Source organism: Crinia signifera, chromosome 4 (assembly GCF_055691185.1).
Source record: "Crinia signifera chromosome 4, ASM5569118v1, whole genome shotgun sequence".
In the NCBI taxonomy this organism is placed as follows: domain Eukaryota; kingdom Metazoa; phylum Chordata; class Amphibia; order Anura; family Myobatrachidae; genus Crinia; species Crinia signifera.
The window spans coordinates 90,695,579-90,720,667 of NC_139220.1; the positions used below are offsets into that span (position 1 = coordinate 90,695,579).

At 42.2% G+C, this 25,089-nt stretch overlaps 1 protein-coding gene across 2 annotated transcripts in view; it reads left to right on the forward strand.

The window, feature by feature from the left end:
- SH3PXD2B (SH3 and PX domains 2B) overlaps positions 1-25,089 on the forward strand; it is a 126,525-nt gene that overhangs the window by 53,468 nt on the left and 47,968 nt on the right. For both annotated transcript variants that reach the window (XM_083181985.1, XM_083181987.1), the window contains exons 3-4: positions 4,940-5,015; positions 21,277-21,353. In XM_083181985.1, the coding sequence (XP_083038111.1) occupies positions 4,940-5,015; positions 21,277-21,353 (153 nt within the window). The remainder of the gene's footprint in view (positions 1-4,939; positions 5,016-21,276; positions 21,354-25,089) is intronic.

Genomic DNA, 25,089 nt, shown 5'->3' on the forward strand with positions numbered 1-25,089 from the left:
CCACGTCGGCATGGAGTTGATTTTATATAGTGTGGCGAGTGCAGCGAGCCACCGAGCCCGAAGCATGGCGAGCATACCTTCACAGCTATACGCGTCCCCTCGCGGGCTTCACAGGTATCCGCGTCCCCTCGCGGGGCTCGCTGCGCACGCCACGCTTCGGGCTCGGTGGCTCGCTGCGCTCGCCACACTATATAACATCAGCCCCACGCCGACGTGGATAGTGGGGGTATGAAAAGGTGGGAGGACACGTACCGCCGTCCCTCGCGGGCTCGCTGCGCTCGCCACGCTTCGGGTTGGCGTTGATAGTGGGGTGGCGTTAACAATGGGGGCATTTAGCCATCAGGGTGGGTATACAATTAAAAATGGGGTCTGGGGGGCCATTTCACATATGAAACAGGCATCTGGGTGCCTTCACATATTAAAATCGCTGCAAATCGCGTCAAATCGCATCGCATGCAATCTGATTGTATGCGATGCGATTTGACGCGATTTTTAGGTGCAATGAAGAAAATCGGGCGCCCAGATAAGTCACAAGTACCTTTATTACCAGTTTCTTATATAGCGCATACATATTCAGCAGCGCTTTACAGAGAATATTTGAACATTCACATCAGTCCCTGCCGCAGTGGAGCTTACAATCTATATTCTGTACCACATGTACACGCACACACAGACATTGTAAGGTTAATTTTTGGGGGAGTCAAATGACCTATGTGTTTGATTCAATAAATAACCTGAAGTGTCTAGGATTATTATTATTATTATTATACAGGTTGAGTATTCTTTATCCAAAATGCTCGGGACCAGAAGCATTTATTAATATTATTATCCTTTATTTATATGGCGCCACAAGGGTTCCACAGCTCCCAGTTACAGAGTTCACATAATCAAACTGGAAAACGGTAACTTACAGTTGAAGACGATACAGGACAAATACAGGGTAAATGATTATAGGAACATCAGCCAATTGCTGTAACATAAGTATCAAGGTGGCAGCAAACAAGGTGGTTTGGTGCAGTCGAAGACTGTGAGGAAGTAAGAAAGAATAAGCACGTGAGACCTTACATTCTAAAGAGGGGGGGCAGACAGAAAGGGGAGACAAACAGGGGTGACACCGGAGGGATAGATAGGGCGAGGAACAGGAGGTTAGAAGGACAGTTTGCTGGGTTTTGTGAAGAAGTGGGTCTTAAGAGCCCGTTTGAAGTTCTGTATAGAAGTGGAGAGTCTGAGGGGGAGAGGTAGAGAATTCCAGAATTAAGGGAGCAGCACGTGAAAAATCTTGGAGGTAGGAGTGGGAGGAGGTAATAAGTCGGCAGGAGAGCCGACGGGTGTTAGCCGAGCGAAGGGGATGAGTGGGAGTGTTAAGGGATATACGGTCAGAGATGTAAATGGGAGAGGAGTGGGTGACGGCTTTGTAAGCGTGTGTAAGAAGTTTGAATTGAATTCTGAAAGGGAAGGGAATAGATACAAAAAGAGGTGTTACACACACACACACAGCGCTCAGTGTATAACCTTACAAAACAGTGAATTAAATAAGAGCAAAGATATCACCATTTGTTTCCAACAAGTTCCTTATTGGGGATTTCTCAAGGCAGGATTTGTATCTGAAATGATAGCCACCTATCCTCACAATACATGTCCTCCATCCACTGAGTCCTATAGCCTCATTTGCATATCCCGAAAAACGGGCTTGCTTTGTTTTTGACATTATTTTTAATTCGTATGCCCATCTAAAGTTGATCATGCCTCCTTTTAATACTCATATATGCCTCCTTCACGTGTTTCTTTTGCTCTTTATTGCACAGCAATTATGTCATATACATATGATGACTGGCAATCCTTAAAGGAACACACACACACAAATAACATATATAGACAGACAACAATACTAAGATTAATACTAATCATAATAATAATAATAAAAATAAGGGAATATATATTTTTTGTTGAGGACATCAACAATATTTTCTAAATAGATAATGATAGCGCATGCTATCTGAAAGGAGAGAACCAAGATACAGGACAATGGATTATCAGTTGTTAGGGAATGTAATGCAGCACTCATAGGGGTTTATTTACTAAGATGAGAGTTCTACTGAAAATTAGATGTTGCCCATAGCAACCAATCTGAATCTACTTATTTATTTAGCACCTTCTAGAAGATAATAGAAACTGATCGGTTGCCCATAGCAACATCCCATCTTCAAAAAATTCCCATCTTAGTAAATAAACCCTATAAGGTCCACAGTCAAACTCCAGAATATAATTATTGTTGGACAGGTCCCCTAGCTGTGAATGAAGGCACCACTCCGCACAACCCTGCCAGCAATGAGGAGAGGTAGAGCTATACATTCTATGGAACCATTTAACAGTGAGAATATATTTTATAGGAATTAGAAGACCTAAATCCTTAAATTGTGCACCAGGTGTCCTCTTCTAGGTTGGGAACCAGATATTTTACTGCTGGGATTCACACCAGAGAGTAGGTGGTTCTACTGAGGGTAGGAGGGAGTGGTGTAGAAGAGAAATAATACCGGACTATAAGTGCCTATAGTAAAAATGGGGCTCAAAAGGATTTAGGGGTGAAATAGACCAGACCGAAGGAAACAGGCAACAAAATAATGCACCTAGAGATAATGAAATACATTGATTTCAGGAAATGCAAATTTTGTCTGCAGGTCACGTAGAGAAATGCAGTTCTCTCCATCCAGTACGCCTACCACAAACCTGATGCCTCGGGCGCAGAATTTTTAGAGGGGGGTTTCCATATACATTCCAAAATCTCCCAATCTGCAGCGCATTGGAGTAAGTACGCAAGTCTGGGGAAGCGGTAACAGCCTTGAAAATTGGTCTTTTTATACACTGGAGACTGTTAAAAATTAACACTACAGCTGGTCTATAGTCTAGGCTCGCTCAAACATTTAAATAAGATAAGTGGTCAGGAAAAGGTTAAACATATCATAATAAGTAAATACACAAACATAATAGAACCAGTACTGCACTTTCTAAGCTCACACTCTCCCACTTCATGGTAAGGCTCCTGGCTCTTCCTCCTGGCAGCTACTCTCTGGTCCATTGTTATTTTTGAGGGTTCAAATGCACACATACAGTAAATGTGATATAAGAAACTAGTACACTGGTCATGCGCATCAGCACTGCTTTGTCTCTTACATTACATGATGTGGTTACAGCTGTATTGATCATATTATATACAGTGCTATTGTTGTCATAATTTAAGGCACCTGCCAAGAGGATGGGGGTTTCCGGGCAACCAGAACACCCCCCTCCCCCCTCTGCATTTGCCTATGCAACTCGGGGAAAAGTCTGGATTATCCCATAGCTGGGTTAGAGGATAAGGTTTACCAGACAATTTGTAGTGTGCACTGTTGTTATTTTTTTTTAATTGTAATCCAGTTTCTAATAAAGCGTACATATTTGGTACAGCTGTAACTGTGGAGACCTACATAAGGGGTGACCTATGAGAAAGTGATTTTTTTTAATTTAACATAATTTTCCTAATTTTCCCACATTTTTCTATAAAATGAAAAGCATTTAACTATGAATAACAGACCCCCCCCCCCCCACAAAAAAAAAAAAAAAACAATAAAAAAAAATAAGTTGTAAGAGTCACTTTGGTGTAGGAAGGAAAAGGAGTCGAAGAACTGGTTACATCGGTAATTAATGAAAGTCAGCCAGGCCTCCTGAGTGATTGTATCTAGTCAAACATCTGGTGCTGTAAAGGTTATGTAGATACAATGTATGTGTGATGTTTACATACTGATTGTGTTGCAAAACAAGAGTTTGTTTCAAAGCTGTTCCAGTGACAAGTGTCTGGTGTCTGACTAGACTGAGCTTACATGTTATGTAGTTAATATCCAGCCGCTCAAGATCCTGATGGTCTGAATGTCGACAGTGGCATCCCGCCGTTAACTACTGGGGTCAGGCACTAGGAGCAAGATTGGGGTTATGCTGGGGGATTGGTGGGTCCAGGTTAAAATACACAAATTTGTCAGATGCCACTGTGACCCTTTATACTACCTACCTTGATTTTTGCTGTATTTGTGTACTGTAGAATTATTTTTACTGGTTTGTGCATAAGCCCTACATATTGAGGCCGGTTCGGACCCATTTCTGACAGGCTGCGAATTTGCAGCCCTTCCGATAATTGAATGATGCACGGTAAGCTGTGCGCATGCATGAGCCCTCTGCCCGAAGGCAGCGAGCAAAGTCTAGCCGTCGCTCGCTGTTTGCAGGGTGTTTGACACCCTATGTGCATTTGGGGACATGCCACCAGTGGTTTCTGGGCATTTCCCAGTTGTCAGTACGTTTGCTTTCATAGCAATGCATAGGGGTAGGGAAGGGGGGGGGGCAAGCGTTTGGCAGGGCAGGTCTGAGCGAGGCCCATTGTTTCTTACTCCTTATTCCCATACAATTATCAGCCCCTAAAATGAAAATCGCTGGGCTGAAAATCGCTCAGTGCATACACACAGAGATTTTCCCGGGGGTGGATGACTGTCCATAGCAGGATGAGCAGTGGGGCCAGCGATGATGCGGCATCAGCGTTTGCCGCTCATTGCTGGCCCATACACACTGGGCGGCTATTTAGGTGAAAGCAGCTCAAAGGGCAAAACTGCTTTCAGCTCAATCGCCCAGTGGTTATGGGCCTTAAGCATTGAAGAGAGAGAAAGCAGACAGAGATAAATGACCAGCCAATCAGCTCCCAACATTTTTCCACATATAGCTTGCGGTGTGGCATTTAGGAGCTGATTGGCTAGCACTTTATATCTGTCCAATTGATCTCTCTCCAAGGCTTAGAACATGATCACACGGCCAATCCATTCCGTAACATTTAGTAAAATGCCAAGGATACATTTTATTTATTATCTTGATCTTTGCTGCAGAATTCTTTACCCATTGCATGGCTTGCTTTCTGTTTCAGATGCAAATGTTGGACAAGTTTCCAGTTGAAGGGGGTCAGAAGGATCCAAAACAGAGAATGATTCCATTCTTACCAGGTATGTGATTCAGAAGTCTTTCCTGACCTAAGCAACAATTAGTTCAACCTTCTAAAGCGCGGACATTGCCCATAGCGAGCAGCCCTCTTCTACCGATTTTTTTATCGAATATAGGCAACTTCCTCACTTGTCCATTTCTCCATTTCTACCAATGTGTCATACACCAATGTGTCATTGGGTTGAATGTGTGAATGGTATTAAATGCTTTTTAAAACGGTTTTCACCTGCAATGTGAAAGGTCTTAAGGTTCAGACCCGTTTTAAAGTCCCATTTAAGAATACAGGGTTAATATCCGTTTCTGCAATGTGAAAGCAGTATTAGATTACATTTGAGGCTATTTACATCCAAATCAGGTGCACAGTGTAGGAATTACAACTATAATCTATATGTGCCTCTTACTTTTTAAGGGGCCAAAAGTAATGGGACAACTAAACAATCCTAAATCAAACTTTTCACTTTTTAATACTTTGTTGCAAATCCTTTTCAGTAAATTACAGCCTGAAGTCTGGAATGCATAGACATCACCAGACGCTGGGTTTCATCTCTGGTGATGCTTTGCCAGACCTCTACTGCAAATGTCTTCAGTTCCTGCTTGTTCTTGGGGCATTTTTCCTTCAGTTTTGTGTTCATCAAGTGACATGCATGCTCAATCGGATTCAGGTCAGGTGCTTGACTTGGCCATTGCATAACATTCCACTTATTTGCCTTAAAAAAACTCTTGTTGCTTTTGCAGTATGCTTCGGGTCATTGTCCATCTGCACTGTGAAGCTCTGTCCAATGAGTTCTGAAGCATTTGACTGAATATGAGCAGATAATATTGCCGGAAACACTTCAGAATTCATCCTACTGATTTTGTCAGCAGTCACAATATCAATAATTGCAAGGAAACCAGTTCCATTGGCAGCCATACATGCCCACACCATGACACTACCACCCCCATGCTTCACTGATGAGATGGTATGTTTTGGACCATGAGCAGTTCCTTTCCTTCTCCATACTCTTCTCTCCATCACTCTGGTACAAGTTGATCTTTGTCTCATCTGTCCATAGGACGTTGTTCCAGAACCGTAAAGGCTTTTTAGATGTTGTTTGGTAAACTCTAATCCGGTCTTCCTGTTTTTGAGGCTTACCAATGGTTTACATCTTGTGGTGAACCCTCTATATTCCCTCTGGTGAAGTTTTCTCTTGATTGTTGACTTTGACACATATACACCTACCCCTTGGAGAGTGTTCTTGATCTGGCCAACTGTTGTGAAGGGGTTTTTCTTCACCAGGGAAGTAATTCTTCTGTCATCCACCACAGTTGTTTTCCATGGTCTTCCGGTTCTTTTGATGTTGATGAGCTTTCCGGTGCGTTCTTTATTTTTTAAAATCTTCCAAACTGTTGATTTGGCCACACCTAATGTTTTTGCTATCTCTGATGGGTTTGTTTTGATTTTTCAGCCTAAGGATGGCTTGCTTCACTCATAGTGGCAACTCTTTGGATCTCATATTGCTTAATTGATGATGAAATAAAGAGGTAATAGCCCAAACAGATTTTGTCTGCCATAGACTGCCTTTTATAGGAAGCACAAGGAACTGGTTTCTAACAGGTGCCTCCATCAGTGAGAGCTGATCATGTCTCACTCAGGTGCTGTAATCAATCCGCAATGCTCAGGCCACACAGAACTGCCTGGCAGCATGGAGCAGAGCTGAACTAACAGGACAAAACCAGGTAAACACCAAACATACTTGAATGTTGTGACACATTTGGATCGAATCGCACAGAGCAGTGCGATACTACAGATTTTTACTATATTTTCTCTTTGATTTACAATAAACGGGTATACGCATAGTAATTGAATCATGATAGAACGTGGCTGAAAACCGTTCGATTTCTATTGGAGTTTGACTCTATAGTCAATATTGAAAGGAATATATCACCGTGTAAAACACAGCATTACCAGGACTGTAGTTTGTAACTGGTAACGGTCTATATGGCTTTTATGATCAGACCTATGTTATCAAGTTAGCTTAGAGTTTTCCTCCTTGGCTGGTCTACATCTGCATAAAGGACCTGTAACCAATTAAGGGCTGCAAGGCCTTGTCAGCAGTTTCTGGTTTTGCACAATATGAATCAGCAGCGATGTGGAAATTCCGCAGTGTACTGTTTTTTTGTGCCAAATTTTAATCATTGTGTTATGGAAATATTTATATTTCCAACCTGGTTTTACTTGCTCTTATCCCTTAATGTATATAGTATATACATAGCTTGGGCTAGGTTTTCAAAAATAATCAAAATGTCCTATGTTAATAATCATAACTTACTGTAACTGCTTACTTTTACACATGGCTGGCCTGGAGATTTAGGTTTTTTTTGCCCAATCTTTACATTGTCATTGCAATCTGATTTATATTCCGTGCCTTATTAACTATAGGCTGGTTAGGCTGCAGCTTGTTAACTATCACCAGTCCCAATGTTCTGTGGGGGGTAAAGTTCTCAAGGCGATGGCCAGATTGCTGTGTCCAATGTAACGTACTAATGGAACCATTACTTTATGTACAACTCTAGCCATCCCGTGTCCCGTCTCAGCGCACCATTCGCCCAGACATGCCAAAAATGGGACGTTAGATGCTTGTGTGCCCCATTTGTAGCAATGGACAGTCCCGCCTAAAGCCAAAGTCTCCTTCACCCGCCACGCCACTGGCATTAGATCCAACATACCAGTTGTATAACCTTTGTTACATGCACATAGGAAGTATGACTGGATAGTCCATGGGTCTTCAAACTGTGGCCCTCCAGATGTTGTGAAACTACTAATCCCAGCATGCCTTGCCACAGTTTTGCTATAAGGGAGTGTTACAACTGTGGCAAGGCATGCTGGGATTTTTAGTTTCACAACATCTGGAGGGCCACAGTTTGAAGACCCATGGAATAGTCCATGAACGCCCATACACATGTGTTTTAGTAGCTCCCCAGTATTAGCCTGGGACACCTAGAACCTTTTTAGTCAAGCCCTGTTTACATCCTTTCTACTTACTGTACCAACCATCATGGCACTTCATGTGATCATACAGTACTGCTGTGTTTTTTTTTTTTCCCAATCCATCTATTACGTGACCCAGCAATAACCTACATTTTCCCCTAATTTATTAGCAAAAGCTTGCTAGTACAGTTAGCGATACTCCCCAATTTATTGAGACTATTATTTGGGGCAGTTGAGTAATAGGTTGGATTCCGTTACCATTGTGAGTTAGTCAGGGGCAGATTGGCCATAGACCTTATGGGGGAAGATCACCGGTAGGCCAGCGCACCTGAGAGGCCATCTGTCAAGCAGTGACTTTTTTGTTTTTTTAATATGTGGTTTAGTCCCCTTCCTGTCTTCCATACAAACAACCTTTGCCTATTCAAAGAGCAGAGTACTCAACGCTGAAAATACTTATCTATGATGGGGCCCCATCCTTTGTTACATCTATCACAGGTAGAGGAGAGGGTGCTTTCTGGGGGTGTATCAATCTCTGGTCCAACGGATCGGATGAAAACTGGCCATATCGGAGGTGTTTGACATCAGATCCGATGCGCGGTCCTGTGCGCATCAGATCGGATCCTGGAGATCTTATGTGCAGCACATAAGATAAATCACGATCGGACCATCAGTGGCACATAGCAATGTATCGCATCCAATCAGGGCCTTAACTAGGTGTGTTCCAGCTTTCTTAAGCCAATCAGTGGCCGCACATTCATTTGGATGGGAGTTTTCAAATCTCCTGCCCACCCGCTGCTACCAAAGCTTCCTGGGAGTTTTGAGCGGTTTCTCTCTGTCCACGTTATTCAGCTGCCACTGCAGATATACATGAAATAGTGTGATCACAGACTGATCTATTCAGTACTCCTTATGCTCTCAGTATACTGAGTTAATTATTTCTACCAAAAGTCAGGTAGATTACTGTGTTAACCTTGATTTACTGTCTTTCTCTCTCTTGCTCTCTATGTTGGAAGGGCTGGTAAACCTTATGCAGGGTACACACCAAAACAACTATGATTGTGCGATTTCCTGAAATTGTATGATGATCGCACGATTGGATTGGCGTATGCGATCTTTACACTTGGTACCCAATCCAATGAAGATACAAATCATTAGTGCAGCACGTAAAATCTCCAAAGTGACCAAATGACTGCCGGGGATGCACATCGTATCGGAAATACATTTAAACCATGTACAATTATGCTCTTTTTACATACAATCAGTCGTTAGACGCGTCAAAAAGGGTGTGGTATAACACACCGACAGTCGGGATTCCGGCAGTCATTAGCCTGACGTTGGAATCCCGACTGCACAGCGGGGAAGGGGGGGGGGGGGGCGCAATGAAGCCCCTTGCTGCGCTCGCCACCTATTTTACTCTCCCTCTATGGGGGTCGGGATTCTGACATCGGAGTAATGACTGTCGGAATACCGACTGTCGGAGAGACGTCCGGCACCCGCGTCGAAATGGGGGGAAATTGAGCCCAAATCGTTCTGGTTTGTACCCAGCATTAGCTTAAGTAGGTTAAGCACAATTAAGCTAATCAAGGCTCTTGTAGCTGTGAGAAATAAGTGCATGATTTTATACAGACAGCATATCTCCCAACCTTTAAATTCCGGGCATGGTTTCACGGTGATGACGCTCCAGTGATTCACACCTCCAGATGACATCATTCTCGCCGCTTGGCCAGTGCCCTGTGAGCTGCTGGGCATGCCTCCAGCCCCTCGGAGCAGAACAGCAGGTGACAGGGGGACCCCCAATCACCCCTCCCCCAGGGGACACTGATGACCCTGGGTGGGATGTGAGACCAATATCAATTACAACAAGTGGGCAATTTGAAAATGATGAGTAATGTTATAAATCTTGGCCTGGCATTTATTAATATCTCATTCCCACATCCTTAAAGCACCTTTCAGTTCAGATGCCAAGTAAAAGAAAGCATAGAATTTGTGCAGTCGTTTCAAGATGACAAACCACAAATTTCCTCCTTTACAGGAATATTTGTATTTCTGCCGCTTCGTCTTTCCTTTTGAAGCCACAATTGCCACCTACTGCATGTATGGCATCTATTTATTCTGAATGTTCTTTCATTAGTCCTTTTTATTTCATGGAAATTCTTTACTGAGCGGCAACTGCAAGAAGGCAGCAGTACAGTGAGGGGTGAACTGCTGAGCTTGTCTGTTGCCAAGGAAGTTGAATGGCGTGGAACACTGATCTTCTTGTATAGAAATGCCAGTTTGTCTTCTAGATTGTATTCTGTGCATAGTTTACAGATGATGTAAGTGACTGATTTTGGACACTACATAGAATGCCAGCCACTCTCTTCCAGGGAATGCTACTTCAGTATAGCCTTTAATCAGTAATATTTATGATAGTAGACAATCAGGGATTAAAGTGGCCCTTGAGAGGTGGTGGAACTCATTTCACTTCCCACCAAACCCTCTCATTCCATAAGGCAGAGCCTGGGCTAGTACCAGAGTTTCGGCACCCCCTTCAAACTACAAAATCTGTATACTTCCACCCACAATTTATAATGGGGGAGCGGTCACACAATAGTACCTCCAATTCAAATGACCCCACACAGTTGCCCAATCATATTCACATTTCACAGCATATAGTGCCCCTGATTCTTATTACACCACATAGAAGTGTCCCTTATTCATGTTATGGCACACAGTAGTGTGCCTTATTTAAGATATGTGACACAGTAGTACTCTTTATACATGTATTTATTTATTATTTATTAACAGTTTCTTATATAGCGCATACAAATTCCGCAGCGCTGTACAGAGCATAGTTATGAGCAAACACAAAATTACATTACAAGACAGTTTAGGACAAGTACATGGTTAATACAGATAGTTACATCAGGGGACAGGACACTGAAGCAATTATCAGGGTGGCAGTGGTTTATATATTCTAAGAAAGGCACATGAGGAGAGAGGGCCCTGCCCGTGAGAGCTTACATTCTAATGCCACACAGTAGTGTTGCTTGCACATAATGCCCACTGTAGTATTACCGCTTATACTCATAATGCCTTCAGTAACTGAGCCTTATACACATATGTCTCTATCTCTCATGCAGCTCACTGCCCATTCCCTCCAGCTGCTTCCACTCCTCTCTGTGTCCCACCAGCTTCCTCTCAGCTTGTCTTCAGCATGCACAAAGCCCACTTCTCTTAGTAGCTCCTGTTCACTTCAGCGGTGGTGACAGCTTGATAACACATACGCTATGCTAGAAAAGGAAGCCACAGTTGGAATCACTGTGCAGGGCTATGGTGGAGGTGTAACTGAGTTCTCCCTACCACTGGAGGTGGTGGAACTGAGTTCTACCCCGTTCCCCCTCACATTAACCCCTGGTCACAATGCACATTGTCCATATTGTATAAAAAAGAACACACAGGGCGGTATTCAATGTGAATACCGGTGACGTGCAGCGAATCCGGTTTAGGATTCGCTGCACATTCGCCACTGGTCGCCGCGTTCCGGAGCCTCGCCGGCTCCGGTATTCAACGAGTCAGGGGCTCGCTGCCCCTGACCGGCGAATATGAGCTCCTGCGGCGAATGCCGCAGGGAGCCTGAGGACGGTGGCAGGCAGGGAGATGGAAGTCTCCCTGCCTGCCCCACAACGTTTGCGGGGGGAGGTGGGCTCCCCGGGTGCCAGGCAGCACAGGCTGCCCCCCGGGGGTGCCAGCAGGGGACCGGGCATATTCACTACACCCGATCATGAATATGTAATGATCGGGTGAAGTGAATATATGAATATCTAATGAGCGTCTCGGCTCCGGCCCCCTGCTGGCTGGTCTGTGTAAAAAAAAAAATTTATTAAATATATATTCATGTGCTTACAGCACATGAATAAAAATAGCATGCCCCTCCTCAGAATAAAATTCCAGATTTTTTGACACCAATTGTAAAACACAAAACACTTTATTTTAAAATTTCACCTTCCACTTCACCATAAAAAGATAGCGATTGCTACTCGGTGAATCATGGCGAAAAAAACCTTGAAATGTCTTCGCCATCTGGTCATTGAATAGGGTGATTCACCGTTTTAGTCAGAAATTCGCCTTACAGCACAAAATCGCCATAAAAACCTGGCGAATCAGCCTCATTGAATACCGCCCACAGTTTATTAGCCAAACTAGGAAGGTTTACACTTGAAAAAAGATGTTTAAGAGGAGACATTCTTTTAACATGTATAAATATATTAAGGGGCAATTCAAGGAACTATCAAACACCCTCTTAACCATAGGGATGTTGACCAAGACAAGAGGGCAACCACTTAGACTAGAGGAGATGAGGGTTTTGTACTGTTAGAAGGAAGGGGTTCTTTACAGCAAGGGCAGGAAAGGTGTGGAACTCACTGCCTTGTGGTGATGGCAGATACAGATGGAGCGCCTCTCAGCCAGCGCTCGCATTCATGTCCCAGGTGGGGGGGTGCGGGGAGGGGGGGACCGGTAGACAGTGACAGGGAGGCGGCGGGGACTGATGGGGGCTCCGTCGGAAGTAAATGAGGACATATTCTCTCAAACTAGTTAAGGGAACAATGAAATTAAGATGTATAATCCTATCACATCTAGGAATTGATCCAAGGAGTCTAGTTAACAGGGGTTGAACTTGAACATCTTTATTCAACCTTACCCACTATGTTACTATGTAGTATATTCTCCGCATATTTTAATTGTAGCTGGGAAAATTGAAAAGCGGAGGACAGATTTTATATTAGTATTTTTGAAACCTGATACAGAGATGTTCCCAAATTCACTCCTTAATGAACCAGAACTCCCCAGGTTACGGATATCCATGATTGATCACAGGTGACTTAATTGGTACAGTGCATAAGTCAATTTAATCTATCCATCTGTGCTGAGCCATAGATAGCTTTGAGGGGGGCTAATTGGGGGTCCATGTGCTCAGCTGTCATAATTAACACCAATAAAACCTGAAAAACTCATGTCGACCTTTTCGTGTGTCTACCTTTTGCTTGCATCTACCTTTTGTCAATATCATCCTTGTGCATGTCGATCTTTTGGTGTCAACTTATTGACATTCCACCAAGACACTCAGGACATTCCACCAAGACACTCAGGGTTATTTAGACCTGATCAATGGGCTGGAAATTTGCAGAGCCCTGTGACCAGGAAATCCCGCCCTGTGCAAACCTTCACATTGATGTGCTCGGCTAGTGAAAATATCACAGGCCTACGATTAGCTGCAAATCCATTCACAATCGCTGAGGCTTCCATCTGTGACACAGACAGGCTGGAAACGGTCAGCACTGACCTCACAGAGCCTCACCTCACATATTCCTGAGCACTCCTGCATTTTTATATACACACCCAGAAAACGGCAGCTTTCCACCCCCAACTGCAGCCTTCTTGTCAGTCAAGTTCCAGCCACCTTGCGTTTACAATAACATTAATTTTCAGTCGCTGGTTTCCCTTGCACATGTGCAATGTGTACAGTACACATACGCAGTCATTTGGTAATCATTCTATTTGTGAATTCTGTAATACCCCTTTCACACAGCATCCTTGACCCGGGTTAGTGCCAAGTCGAAGTGCAGTGCACCAAAACTTACAGTATGACCCGGGTCAAACAATCCAGCAATTCAATCTGGGTTATTAGAAGGGGTAAACTCTGGTCACCCTGTGTAATGGTGACCCTGGTTTAGTGTGAATGCGCCGGACCGGGTTGCTTTCTGATCAGAACCGGCATTGCGATCTGAAAGGGGTATAATTAGCGACCGGTGCAGAAAATGTTGGTCTTTAAACCTGATGTTCCTCATAACAGCCCTAGTATATCAATACAACAAAAATAAACTGATTTCAAAGGAAAGTGTTAGCTTTATTACAGCTGTTATTCATAAAGGGAAGTGTCACATAAATGGACATGTTTCGCTTTCTGTCTGGTAATTCACACTAAAGACCTTTGGCAAATATGAAGCATTAGTAGCCCCCTGTGTGTCTCTGGCAGGGTCTGGGGAGATGATATTATTTTCCTTTGTAATGGCAGGAGAGGTGAAATTAGGACACAGCATTTCCTGCTCGGAGGGAACGTATGGAAAACATCTGCTTGCTATAGGAATGCTCCCACTCTTCAAATTAATCACACTGATGCAACCATTCATTTCTTGAGAGAAGTGATTAAATACAGAGCTTAAGTTTTAATTCCCATAACACGAAAACGTATGCAGTTGCCATTTTAGTGTAGTCTAGTGTTAGCAGCTTGTTCAGATGGGAATAGGTAATGTATAGGTTACATATGTATCCGAGTCTGAGAGATGATTATAGAGGAGATGTGAGATGGTCAGAGAAGTATTTAGGCTTGGACAGATAAATGCTCTCGTCTGGGCCAGGCAGGGTTCAGCTGACATCATCGTCTTTTTTACTTTGATTTTATATTTAAACACAAAGAGGGTTGATTGTATAAATAGGATAATCATGTGAGCCTAATTCAATTCTACTCTATCTTTACAGTGTTTCTGTTCTGTACTATTTGAATTATCACCTTTTCTTTCTGTGTCCCTCTCTGTTTTCCCTTCTGTTGTCAGGGGTATTAAATGCCTGAGCCTAGCAGACGACACATGCCTCCTGCTGCAGCCTGGGGTGCTGTGCATTTTTCCATAGGTGCTGTCGACTTAATGCTTGTGTCGGCCTAGATCCATGTCGACCTTGACCCATGTCAACCTTGCTGCATGTCGACCTAGTGGTGTCAACCCAATGCTTGTCGACCTAGTTGTTGTAGACCACAGGCACACCCTAATGCTGTGCCCACCCTTATGAACACCTCCAGGCCGCTAGCAATACCAGCGATACCTTTTACCAAAGACTTTTTAGAACTGTATTCCATTAAAAGAAGCGCCCATCAATCAATTATGTGTGTTTTGCATTGTTAATTGTGATATCACTACATATCTTTGTCATCCATATATGTTCTGGATGTTATTTGTATGTACTGTAACACAGAGTAATTAGAAGATTAAAACTGAAATAGGCCGGAGATTATGGTGTGGCTGAGAGACGTTTTATATTGTAGTGAGTGCCAACGCCTGTTTGGCAGTGTTAGACACACCCCTGGGCAGTGTTAGATATGCCCAATAGGTGGAGCTATGCACACCTCTTTGACGCTGCACCCCCTAATAAAATGTGCTGCGAACGCTTATGGCTATGCCCCCTTCAGTACAAGGGTCCTGCATCTCTCTCAAATTTCTCTGCCTAATCCTGAATATTCAGAACCAAGTAGGTAGAATCAGTGGGCCATATGTTGCCCACCCCTAGTCTTATGTGTACCCACCATAAGGCTGTTACCGTGGAGCAAAGCCATGCCTTGTAAAAGATTGCCCCTTTAAAAATAAGTCTGGCATTCTTCATGTCTTTCGATCTCGGACCCCATTACATCCTGGCCAATATCTCCTTTTAGACCTAAAGCCTTTCTTTAAAACCTTCTCAGATGTTTGATCCTGGCAGTATGACACTGTACACTACTGAGGTATAAGTCGCCTAATGAATTATGCTGCTTGGCCTATACCTTTACTTAGCTCTTATGCCTAGAAATAAATCACACAAACCCCTTAATCTATAAAAAACGACACAGACAACCACTGCGTAAGTTTAAATAGGTCATGAATATTTATTGTAATGGTATGACCCCTATTTGTCTAAGGGATGGCAAAGAAAGCACTTGAGAAAAGCACCAGTCATCTCGGGTGTTGCTCATGGTAGCGACCAAAGCGCCCCAATCTGACAACACCCCTTCTTGTGGGGTACAGCCTGCGCTGTCATGGACATACCACCCCTTCTATGGCCATGAAGTGTCCAACGTCCCGCCGCTTGAGCCGGGACTCGCACGCCATCCTGGAGAGGTGTCCGTGCAGGTCTGGTAGCTGGAAGGCGGAGCTAGTGGTTTGCAGAGAACTTCGTAGCCATGCGCACCACTAGTGCTAACATTGCAGCACCTGGCTAATTGAGATTGTGATGGGGCTGGTTCTATCCACAGTACACCCTGTGCTATGAGCGGCATCTCCAGCTGCACCACCCTAGTTAACACCCCATATTTCAGTATTGTGCATGCCCAATAAAAATACAAATGCACATAATTTATGTTTTATTGGAATATCATTAACTTGTGGCTTCTTTACACCTTTAGGGGCAGATTGGTGATAAACACAGGCTTCATTCTGCTCATCAATGAATTTTTAATAAGAAATCTCTATTTCTTTGTTTCCTGTGAGAGGAAAAGAACAAAAGAACTGTTGAAATATGAGTGCAAATATTGTATTTTAATGACTGAAATGGACACTGTGACAGTACATATGGACACACACATATACAGTGTATATATATATATATATATATATATATATATATATATATATATATATATAATTATGTATGTAATATATTATGTATGTATTTGTTACTGTGTGTGTATAATATACATACAGATAGTGGTAACATACCTCCGGTCCAGGAATTCCTGTGACTGCACACTCATATGTGTATGGTTAGACAGTTGTTTACTGGATCCCAGTCATCCTGGAAGTCTGACCTAAGAAAAGACAAAGTCGTTGAAACAGAACTATGCACATTAATAAGAATATATCAAAACCTATGCCTGTGTAAGAGTTCCTTTAAAGGATAATATAAACAAGCAAGAGGCAGGAAGGGGATAGCTTATAGGATCTGACTCAGGTCTGGTGCTTTAAATAAATAAATTCATTACATTTATTTGGACAGATGGAAGGGGAACATTGCAGACTAAGGTATAGCTATATTTTTGGAGTTTTTAGTTCTTGACTGTAACCTACAAAGCACATTTCTGGTGTAACACTGGGTAATACGTGTACATGTTGGTTTATCTGACCTTTCTTCAGTGTTTTTATTTTTACAGTAAAACAGGAAAGAAAAAGTGCGTAGAAGGTACTCGCAGAGCCAAATCTTTAGAGAAAATAATTTGTATATTCAATGCTGGCCGATATTATTGATAGTCAGAAATATTGTCTAGGACCTAATAATCCCTCTCACCGCTGCAGATCTGACTTGCTTTAAAGTTGGCTCTGCATTGTTGGAAACGGCCGCTAAATTATCCAATTCGTTTTTGATCTAAAAGATGCGGATTCGCCAGTCCATGTCTCTTTTAACTTTCGGAATGGTTCCAAAAAGTCAGAAGATCGGAAATTACATTGAATAGGTCCAATGTGAATTCGACCTATTCTTGTCGAAAAGGACGATATAACATTCGGAGATATCAGCAAGGATTTAATACCCACAAAAACCACAGACTGTGCAAAGAATTCAGAGCCACTTATGTAGTTTACGTAGCCAGCTTTGTGCTGTATTGGTATTCTGAATACACCACTACGTAAACTACGTAATGGGCGCCCTGATAATGCACAAGTAGCAACCATTTTAATACGTCTGCTGTTCTGTGCCTCCCAGCTGTTGGTGCTTGATTCACCTAGAGGTGTAGCTTTTTCCAGAGGTGCATCAGAAGGATGCCTGTGTCCACCTTACCGCATGTCGTAGCATTACGCTCTTGTTGAGTGAGGTGCAGGAACGAATATAACCGTGGGCTGCCCAAAACTGGGTATCCCAATACCGGCAAAACTCTAGTCGTCGCAGCAGCAGTAGTCCTGCTCCAGGGATAATCCTTAGGATTTATTACCCTCCTAAATATTAAATTCTACTGTATAACATTTTTAGAAAAGTTTTGGGATATTGAAATGATTAAAGTAATTTGATTGTTTAATAGTTTTTAATCCAAAAATGTTTAATAAAATGTAACAATGTTAATAATATATATAAAAATATATGTCCTATATGTAAGAGATTTAACATGTAGCGCTTTTAACATTTTATATAAATGCACTTTATTCTTTTTTTCCCATGTAATCAATCATGTTAATCCAATAATGATAAATATTTCTTGTGACATTCCTCATGGATCAATAACGGTCACTCTTGCAATTTTATGTTGGAAATATCACCATCTTTCCCACTATTGACAGTTCCTGCTAAACGTGCAGTATAATCTATAGCTTGTAAATGTAATTTGTGTGCATTAGCTGTTACAAGAACATATGGCAAAAACTGGACAAGCTAATTACTTTGTATAAGCATAATGACAAAAGACTAGGAAGTTGCAAATTACGTTTGTCCTTGGCATTTGGAACACAAACAATGATCACACATAAGCAGAATTTTTGGGGGGTTATAAAAAGGTATTTCATTTTAATGACAGCTAACCAGAAATTACAGCTAGAGTCCTTTCCCAGACTAATCGATAGTGCCTTACCTAAATTATTTTATCTTCACCTACCTGTGTAAATGTTATTTTAGTACTTACATTTTGCATAGGAATTTATATCTGTTAATTGTGGCATCTTACACTCACATTTTTTCTTGTTCACTTCCTCCTTGTTCATTGTACACAACACTCCCGACCTTTTCATACCCCCACTATCCACGTCGGCGTGGAGTTGTTTTTATAAAGAGCCCGAAGCGTGGCGAGCGCAGTGGATTACTTTACATGTGTTCCGTGTCACCTCGCCACGCTTCGGGCACTTTATAATATCAACTCAACACCGGCATGGATAGTGGGGGTATGAAAAGGTCGGGAGGACGCATGGCATGCGATGCGATTGAACTACGCAGAATAGCCCACTAAGCAAATAGCTTAGTGGACACCCTGAAAATACAAAAGTACCTTTTCCCTCTTTAATAAAATGGGAAAAGGACTTGAACGAATCTATTAGTGAGGAAGAGTGGCACCAAATCTTTCTAATTTGTTTCGAAGTGTCTAAATGTATCTCCCATACCTAACAATACTATAACTACTGCACCGTCTGTATATGACTCCGGCATACTTACTGCATGAATTCAGCCCAGATAATCCCAATCTTTGTTGGCAAAACTGTGGATATGTAGGCTATCTATTCCACATATTCTTTGAATGGCCATATATTTCCTAGTTCTGGACTGTGGTCTTTGTACTTATCTCAATGATATTGAAAATCCCTATTTCTCCGACCCCGAAAGTTTTCTACTTGATTAACGGAGGTCTTTCCAGTAATGTTATGGGTCATATTCTGATCACATCAAAAGCATTGGTTGCTCAGTGCTGACGTTCCATCCAAATCCCAACAATCCCTCAAATAGAACAAGCGGTTCAGTATCACTGCGAATATGAGACCGCAGGAGTGCAATACTCTTCCTTGACCTCCAACCCATTTATCAATTGGCTTAGCTGTAAGGAATACTGGACCTCTAAACCATGACAGGCCATTGGTTCCTGTCTATGTTTATATTTGACTGTTATGGAATAGGCTTTTGACCCCCCTATAGTTTAGTCTTTATATGCCATTTACCGTATTTTAATGGTGCCTATAGTAGTAGAAATGTAGATTTTTAAATGAACGCATGTTTCAATGTGTGCCCTCCCTTTTTTTTTCCCCTTCGCCTAATATGTTTTTAATGTTATCCTTCTGTAATTTATCATTTTGTCCAATAACGTGTAAAACTTATAAAAATGAATAAAAAAAAAAAGAATTTCAAGTTTTTTGCAAGGAAATTATTCTTAAAAACTCTTCCCACTAAAGAGGTTTATTCCTCTATAGCCTCAAGTGGGGTATCTGTTCCTGTATTCTCTGGTGAGGTATCCAAGGTTCCAGAATGATTCTGTAGCTCATGATGTAGTGTCTAATTCTGCAGCCCATGTAGGGCCTGTAATATTTTAGCTTCAGAACCAACCCCAGGTGTGGTATCCAATTCTCCATCGCAAGAAGTGGCATCCTATTATCTTGCTCTAGAAATAGAGGCTGAGATTTAATAGGATGAGATATTCAGAAAGTGAGAGATTTGGGAAGAAATCTCCAGTTTTTTTAAAGCGGCAATCATTTACACTGCAAAATCAAACTGGTTTTGCAGTGTAAATGATTGCCGCTTTAAAAAAACTGGAGATTTCTTCCCAAATTTCTCACTTTCTGAATATCTCATCCTATTAAATCTCACCCAGAGTCTAATCTGATAACCCCAGTAGGGGTACTTGTTTTGCATACTCCAAGGGGAATTTCTAATTCTGGATATGAATGCTAACCAACCAATTTAAAATAGATGATGATGTAAATAAATGTGGGGCAATGTAACAAGTTTTCTAGAATATCTTCTTGATTGTTCTTTATTTTATATATACACATACTTATTGACAAGTATATATATACACATGCATACTGTACATATATGTATATAAGGTGGGCTGGGGGGCACCAATAATTATCTTGCCTCCGGGCAACTGGGATGAACTGAGGCCTCTGTCTATACCTTCATTTTACTGAGTGGGGTTATAACATCTCTACCTCTTGCATGGTGTTTCTCTCTGTTCTCTCCCCTACTGTTGTCTGTCTTTTGTCTTTCTCTCACTCTCTTTCTCTCTCTCTCTCTCTTTGGTCCTTATTCTGGTCCCTGTGCAATTGCTCGGGGAGCGATGAAATCAGAATAACCCCATCTGTCTCTCTCGTGTAGGACAGCCTACTAATTAGTGTAGGAGATTGAAGCTTGTGATGCCAATTGGTTGCTATGTTCATATTCTCCACTCTAGAACAGTGGTTCCCAACCCTGGTCCTCAAGTACCCCCAACAGTGCACGTTTTCCAGGTCACCCAGCAGGTGCACTCATTATTCAGGCACATTTGAAAAGATCCACAGGTGGAGCTAATTATAGCACTTGTGATTCTGTGTGGAGACCTGCAAAACATGCACTGTTGGGGGTACTTGAGGACCAGGGTTGGGAACCACTGCTCTAGAAGCTTCATTTCCTACTGTGTTTTGAGGACAAAAGGACCATTGGGACAAATGTAATAGGGTGTGAGAATCATAAAGTGAGACATTTAGGGAGAGTATTACCATTTTTTTTTAAAGCGGCAATCAATTACATGGCAAAATCAACCTAATTTTTCAGCGTAAATGATTGCAGCTTTAAAAAATGGGAAATCTCAAAATCTCTCACTTTCTAATTCTCACACTATTGCATTTGGCCCATGGTCTGTTTTGTGGAGCATGTTAAAGTGGGTCCTGGGGGCAGGCAGGTGGTCAAAAAGTATCTCTTGCAATGTGTTGGGTATGCATGCACGTGCCTCCGGGCTAGTATCCCAGGTACGGTTTGTTGCATCTGGGCCCTATGCAGGGTAGACGGGGGGGGGGGGGGGGGGGAGTGATGGAGTGTAATGATAAAAATATGTTTTATTTCTTACCTTTCAGGAAAAATCCTGTTCCGACGAAGTCACATACGTGATGTAGCAGTGCGACGCTTGATCCCAATTGATGAGTATTGCAAGGTGAGTCTGTATTTATGATCAGCGATTCAAACCCATTTTATCTGCTTAATTTACATAAAGGCCTTCATTCTGATTATGTATGATATGTGTGTGTGTCAGATGTCAGTAGTTGCCAGGTTCTTGAGAGACCAGTTGTTAGTGTAGGACTAGCAGTGGAATGGGGTCTCTTGGTGATGGGCTGCAAGCTGAAATGCATTGATCAATTCATAAACTAAAACCCCATTATTTATTTAATTGATTATTTGTATGTTAAGGTGAGTTCGTTTATTATGGTGAGTGCTGGGCCCCCTATATTTATGTATGTATATATGTGTATGCTATTGTTATGCTATGTTATTGTTACGCTACCTCTACCTGCCTTATCCCGCCGCTGTCGCGTCTGTATTTGGCCGGGAGTCGGGACCGCAGATCTCCTTATGAGTCAAATGTCCATCACAAAATGGCCACCCCCTTACAGCAGACCGTTTGTAAGGATGCTAGAGGATTAGTAGATCTGCAGTCCCTACTCCCGGACGAATACAGATGCGGCAGGGGAGACAGGGTAAGACAGGGCGGGGAAGGCAGGGTTAAATTTAAGGGAGGACGCCGAGATTTTCTGGCGGGGGGGGGGCAAAAATTGCCGCTACGCCACTGGATATATATATCTGTGTGTGTTTTTTTATTTTATTGTTTAAATGCGGTAACAGCTGAATGTAAATTAATGAAAACAGGTGAAGAGATGCTTTTTAAGGTAACTTCACATAGAGGCCCATTTTTAAGCAGACATCTCCTGCTTCTGAAGTTATCCAAGCTTCATCCTAGGGTGCGGCATCGGATCTCTATCCCACCACCTGACAGCTTATGATGGAGATCCCTGACCTTTTCCCACCCCTTACATGGTGACCCACCTCTATTTTTTACAAACTCAAGGCTGTCACGGAACGGCAGTAGCTGTCAGTCACTGAGAGTCTGTCGTTCTGCTTTCGATATCGCAGGACTAGTTTGTGCATGGACAGAACTGGTCTTGTACTCATGATCTGTACTTTACCCATGATAGCTCAGACCCAACCGCGTCTGAATGGGCCTCGTAGTGCAACAATGTGGTTAGTTTTGATAGTCATTACACAGAAACATAGAGTGTATCACACATCAGAACCCCTTGGCCCATGTAGTCTGCCCTTTTATATTTTTCAGGCAATGTTAACCCTTTTTGAACCTTTGTTCTTCATATGCCTTTCCCAAGCATGTTTTAATTGTTCTACTGTATAATCCTTTACCATCTTCTCTGAGGGGTATTTAATAATAAGAATGTGTGTAACTAATAGGTAAATAGTGCTGGGTACACACTGAAGTGATAGTTAACATAGGAGAACGATATAGGGCATACACAACCAAATTTGTTCACAATATTGGTCAGTGATGTCACCCGCTCCCTACATGCAGTCTCTCACCAGATTGGCAGATAGAGCTGCATGTGCAGACGACAGGGGGAGTTGTTAACAACCCGTGGCCGTGCACATAACTAACTATATTTACCGTACACACTGGACGATATGCACGCAATATCCTTAACGATATATCGCCTAGTGTATCCAGCTTTAGTGTGTAATCAGATATACAAAAATCGGCTGTGAAATGTACGATTACTGTGTAACTGCCTTAACAGATATATTTATCCCTCTGTCGTATATGGTCATGTTAGCCAAAACTTTATTTTTATCCAAGGTGCTGAAGATGTTTGTAGTCATACAGTGAATGAGTTAGGGGCTGACCTGCCAAAGAATACATTATTTAGCATTCTGTTCTCGTTCTGCTCTGGCATTCCATCTTGTTTATTTTCTCTACAAAAATAGGTCTGTGTCATAAATTGCAATGTAAGGGCTTATAATAAATCTTTCCAGATTTCCTCTGAGCAGCCTCTCCTAGTATTTTTATTTGGTATTTGTTTGAAATTGCTCATTCTTTGTAGTATTGCGCGTGGAGGGTGCAGATGTGTACAGATCTGGGAACACCCTTAATATTTGTTGGGATGGCAGGATTCTTTGGGCTAAAGAACATATCTGTCTCTTCAGAACAAACATTTAATTGGAGGCACAATGGTCTGTATTGGAGTAATGGGATAATATATTACTGCTCTACCTAGCAGAGTGGAATGTTATGTCAAATTAAAATGTCAATTTTAGGGGGTATACAATGTGCCGCCGCTATTTCCGACGTGGGAAATAGCAGTGGCTCCCTATTCAATGCTGTCATTAACGACAGCAGTGGATGCGGGATCACGGCAGAACGGGCCCGACTTCAGAAGGGCCCGCAGATCAACAATCCACGGCCGTTTTCGTGGCTACACCCCCTTTGCGCCCATCGGCAGATGGGACATTGAATCCCGTCTGTCGTTATGCGGTCAATCTGACCGCAAACGGGCCAGGATCATGTCTGTCGGCGGGGATCGACAGCCGTGATCCCACATTGCATACCCCCCTTAAAGGTCAATTCTCCCTTAACATTTTATTTTACTCCGGTGTGGTCAGTGAACTTAAAATCATTGTATATAGTTTCTTGTTTGAGCCCTACCAAACTCATCCAAAAGACACCTTCATATATACCATTTGAAGTTAAAGTAGACATATTTAGCTGTATTAGAACTTCAAGGGACCTCTTCTAGCCAGTGCTGGTCTACAATGAGTGTAGGATATTATGTTAGCTTAGATCACAGAAGGGGTCCAGGATATGTGATCCGCCATGAACCTACACATTTCCTTTCCAGTCAATGTTTTTTTTTTTTAAATGATCAAATAAAAGGCATCTGCACTTATATATGGAATGCACTGAATCCTAACTGTTATTATTAGAATTGCTGGGAAAGGTACTTGGCAATATGAGTCACCGTGGGGTATTATGGGATTCTCTCTCATTAGTGGTTTTGTAACCATTACACCTGGCTCTTATTTAAATCCATAGGGTCTGTGTACTAAGCCCTGTACATTAAAAGGATGGAGATTAAAAAAAAAGTACCACCCAATCATCCACTAACTGTCATGTTACAGTCTGTGTTTAATACTTTACCACGAGGAGCTGATTTGCTCGTACTTTATTGATGTCATCTTTATCTCTCTCCAAGTCTTAGTACATAGACCTCCAGATGTCTCGGGAAGGTATACAGTGAAGACCAAAAAATGCCAATATGAAAACAAAATTTAAATAGTCATTTATAAAGTATGTTGATAAAATAATGTGATCAGTTCTATGCAGTCTTTATGCAATTCATAGCAAATTGCATCATAACAGCTCTGACCCTTAAGGTGCCCATACACGTTACAATTATTGTATACAATATTGTATACAATATCGCATCTCATCCGATCTCGGTTTTGCGATGACATCAGATGAGATGAGATCTAGTACAAAAAGTATGTGCAGCACATACTTTTTGTACTAGATCTCATCTCATCTGATGTCATCGCAAAACCGATATCGGATGAGATGCGATATTGTATACAATATTGTATACAATAATTGTAACGTGTATGGGCACCTTTAGTCGCTTTTGGCAGCTAAGCTCAGTGCTTTCAGCTCGTTAAATGCTAAGGGGCATCTGGGTCTACAATTTAATTGATCTGATCAACACTCATTACTATAGACAGCCTGTAGGAGGCACGTGGCAATATTGAATTCCCCCTAATATGTTTTGTATGTTCTTATGATCTCTCTATCTTTATAGACCTTGATTGTAGTTGTTTCCTACATGTGTCAAGCTTGG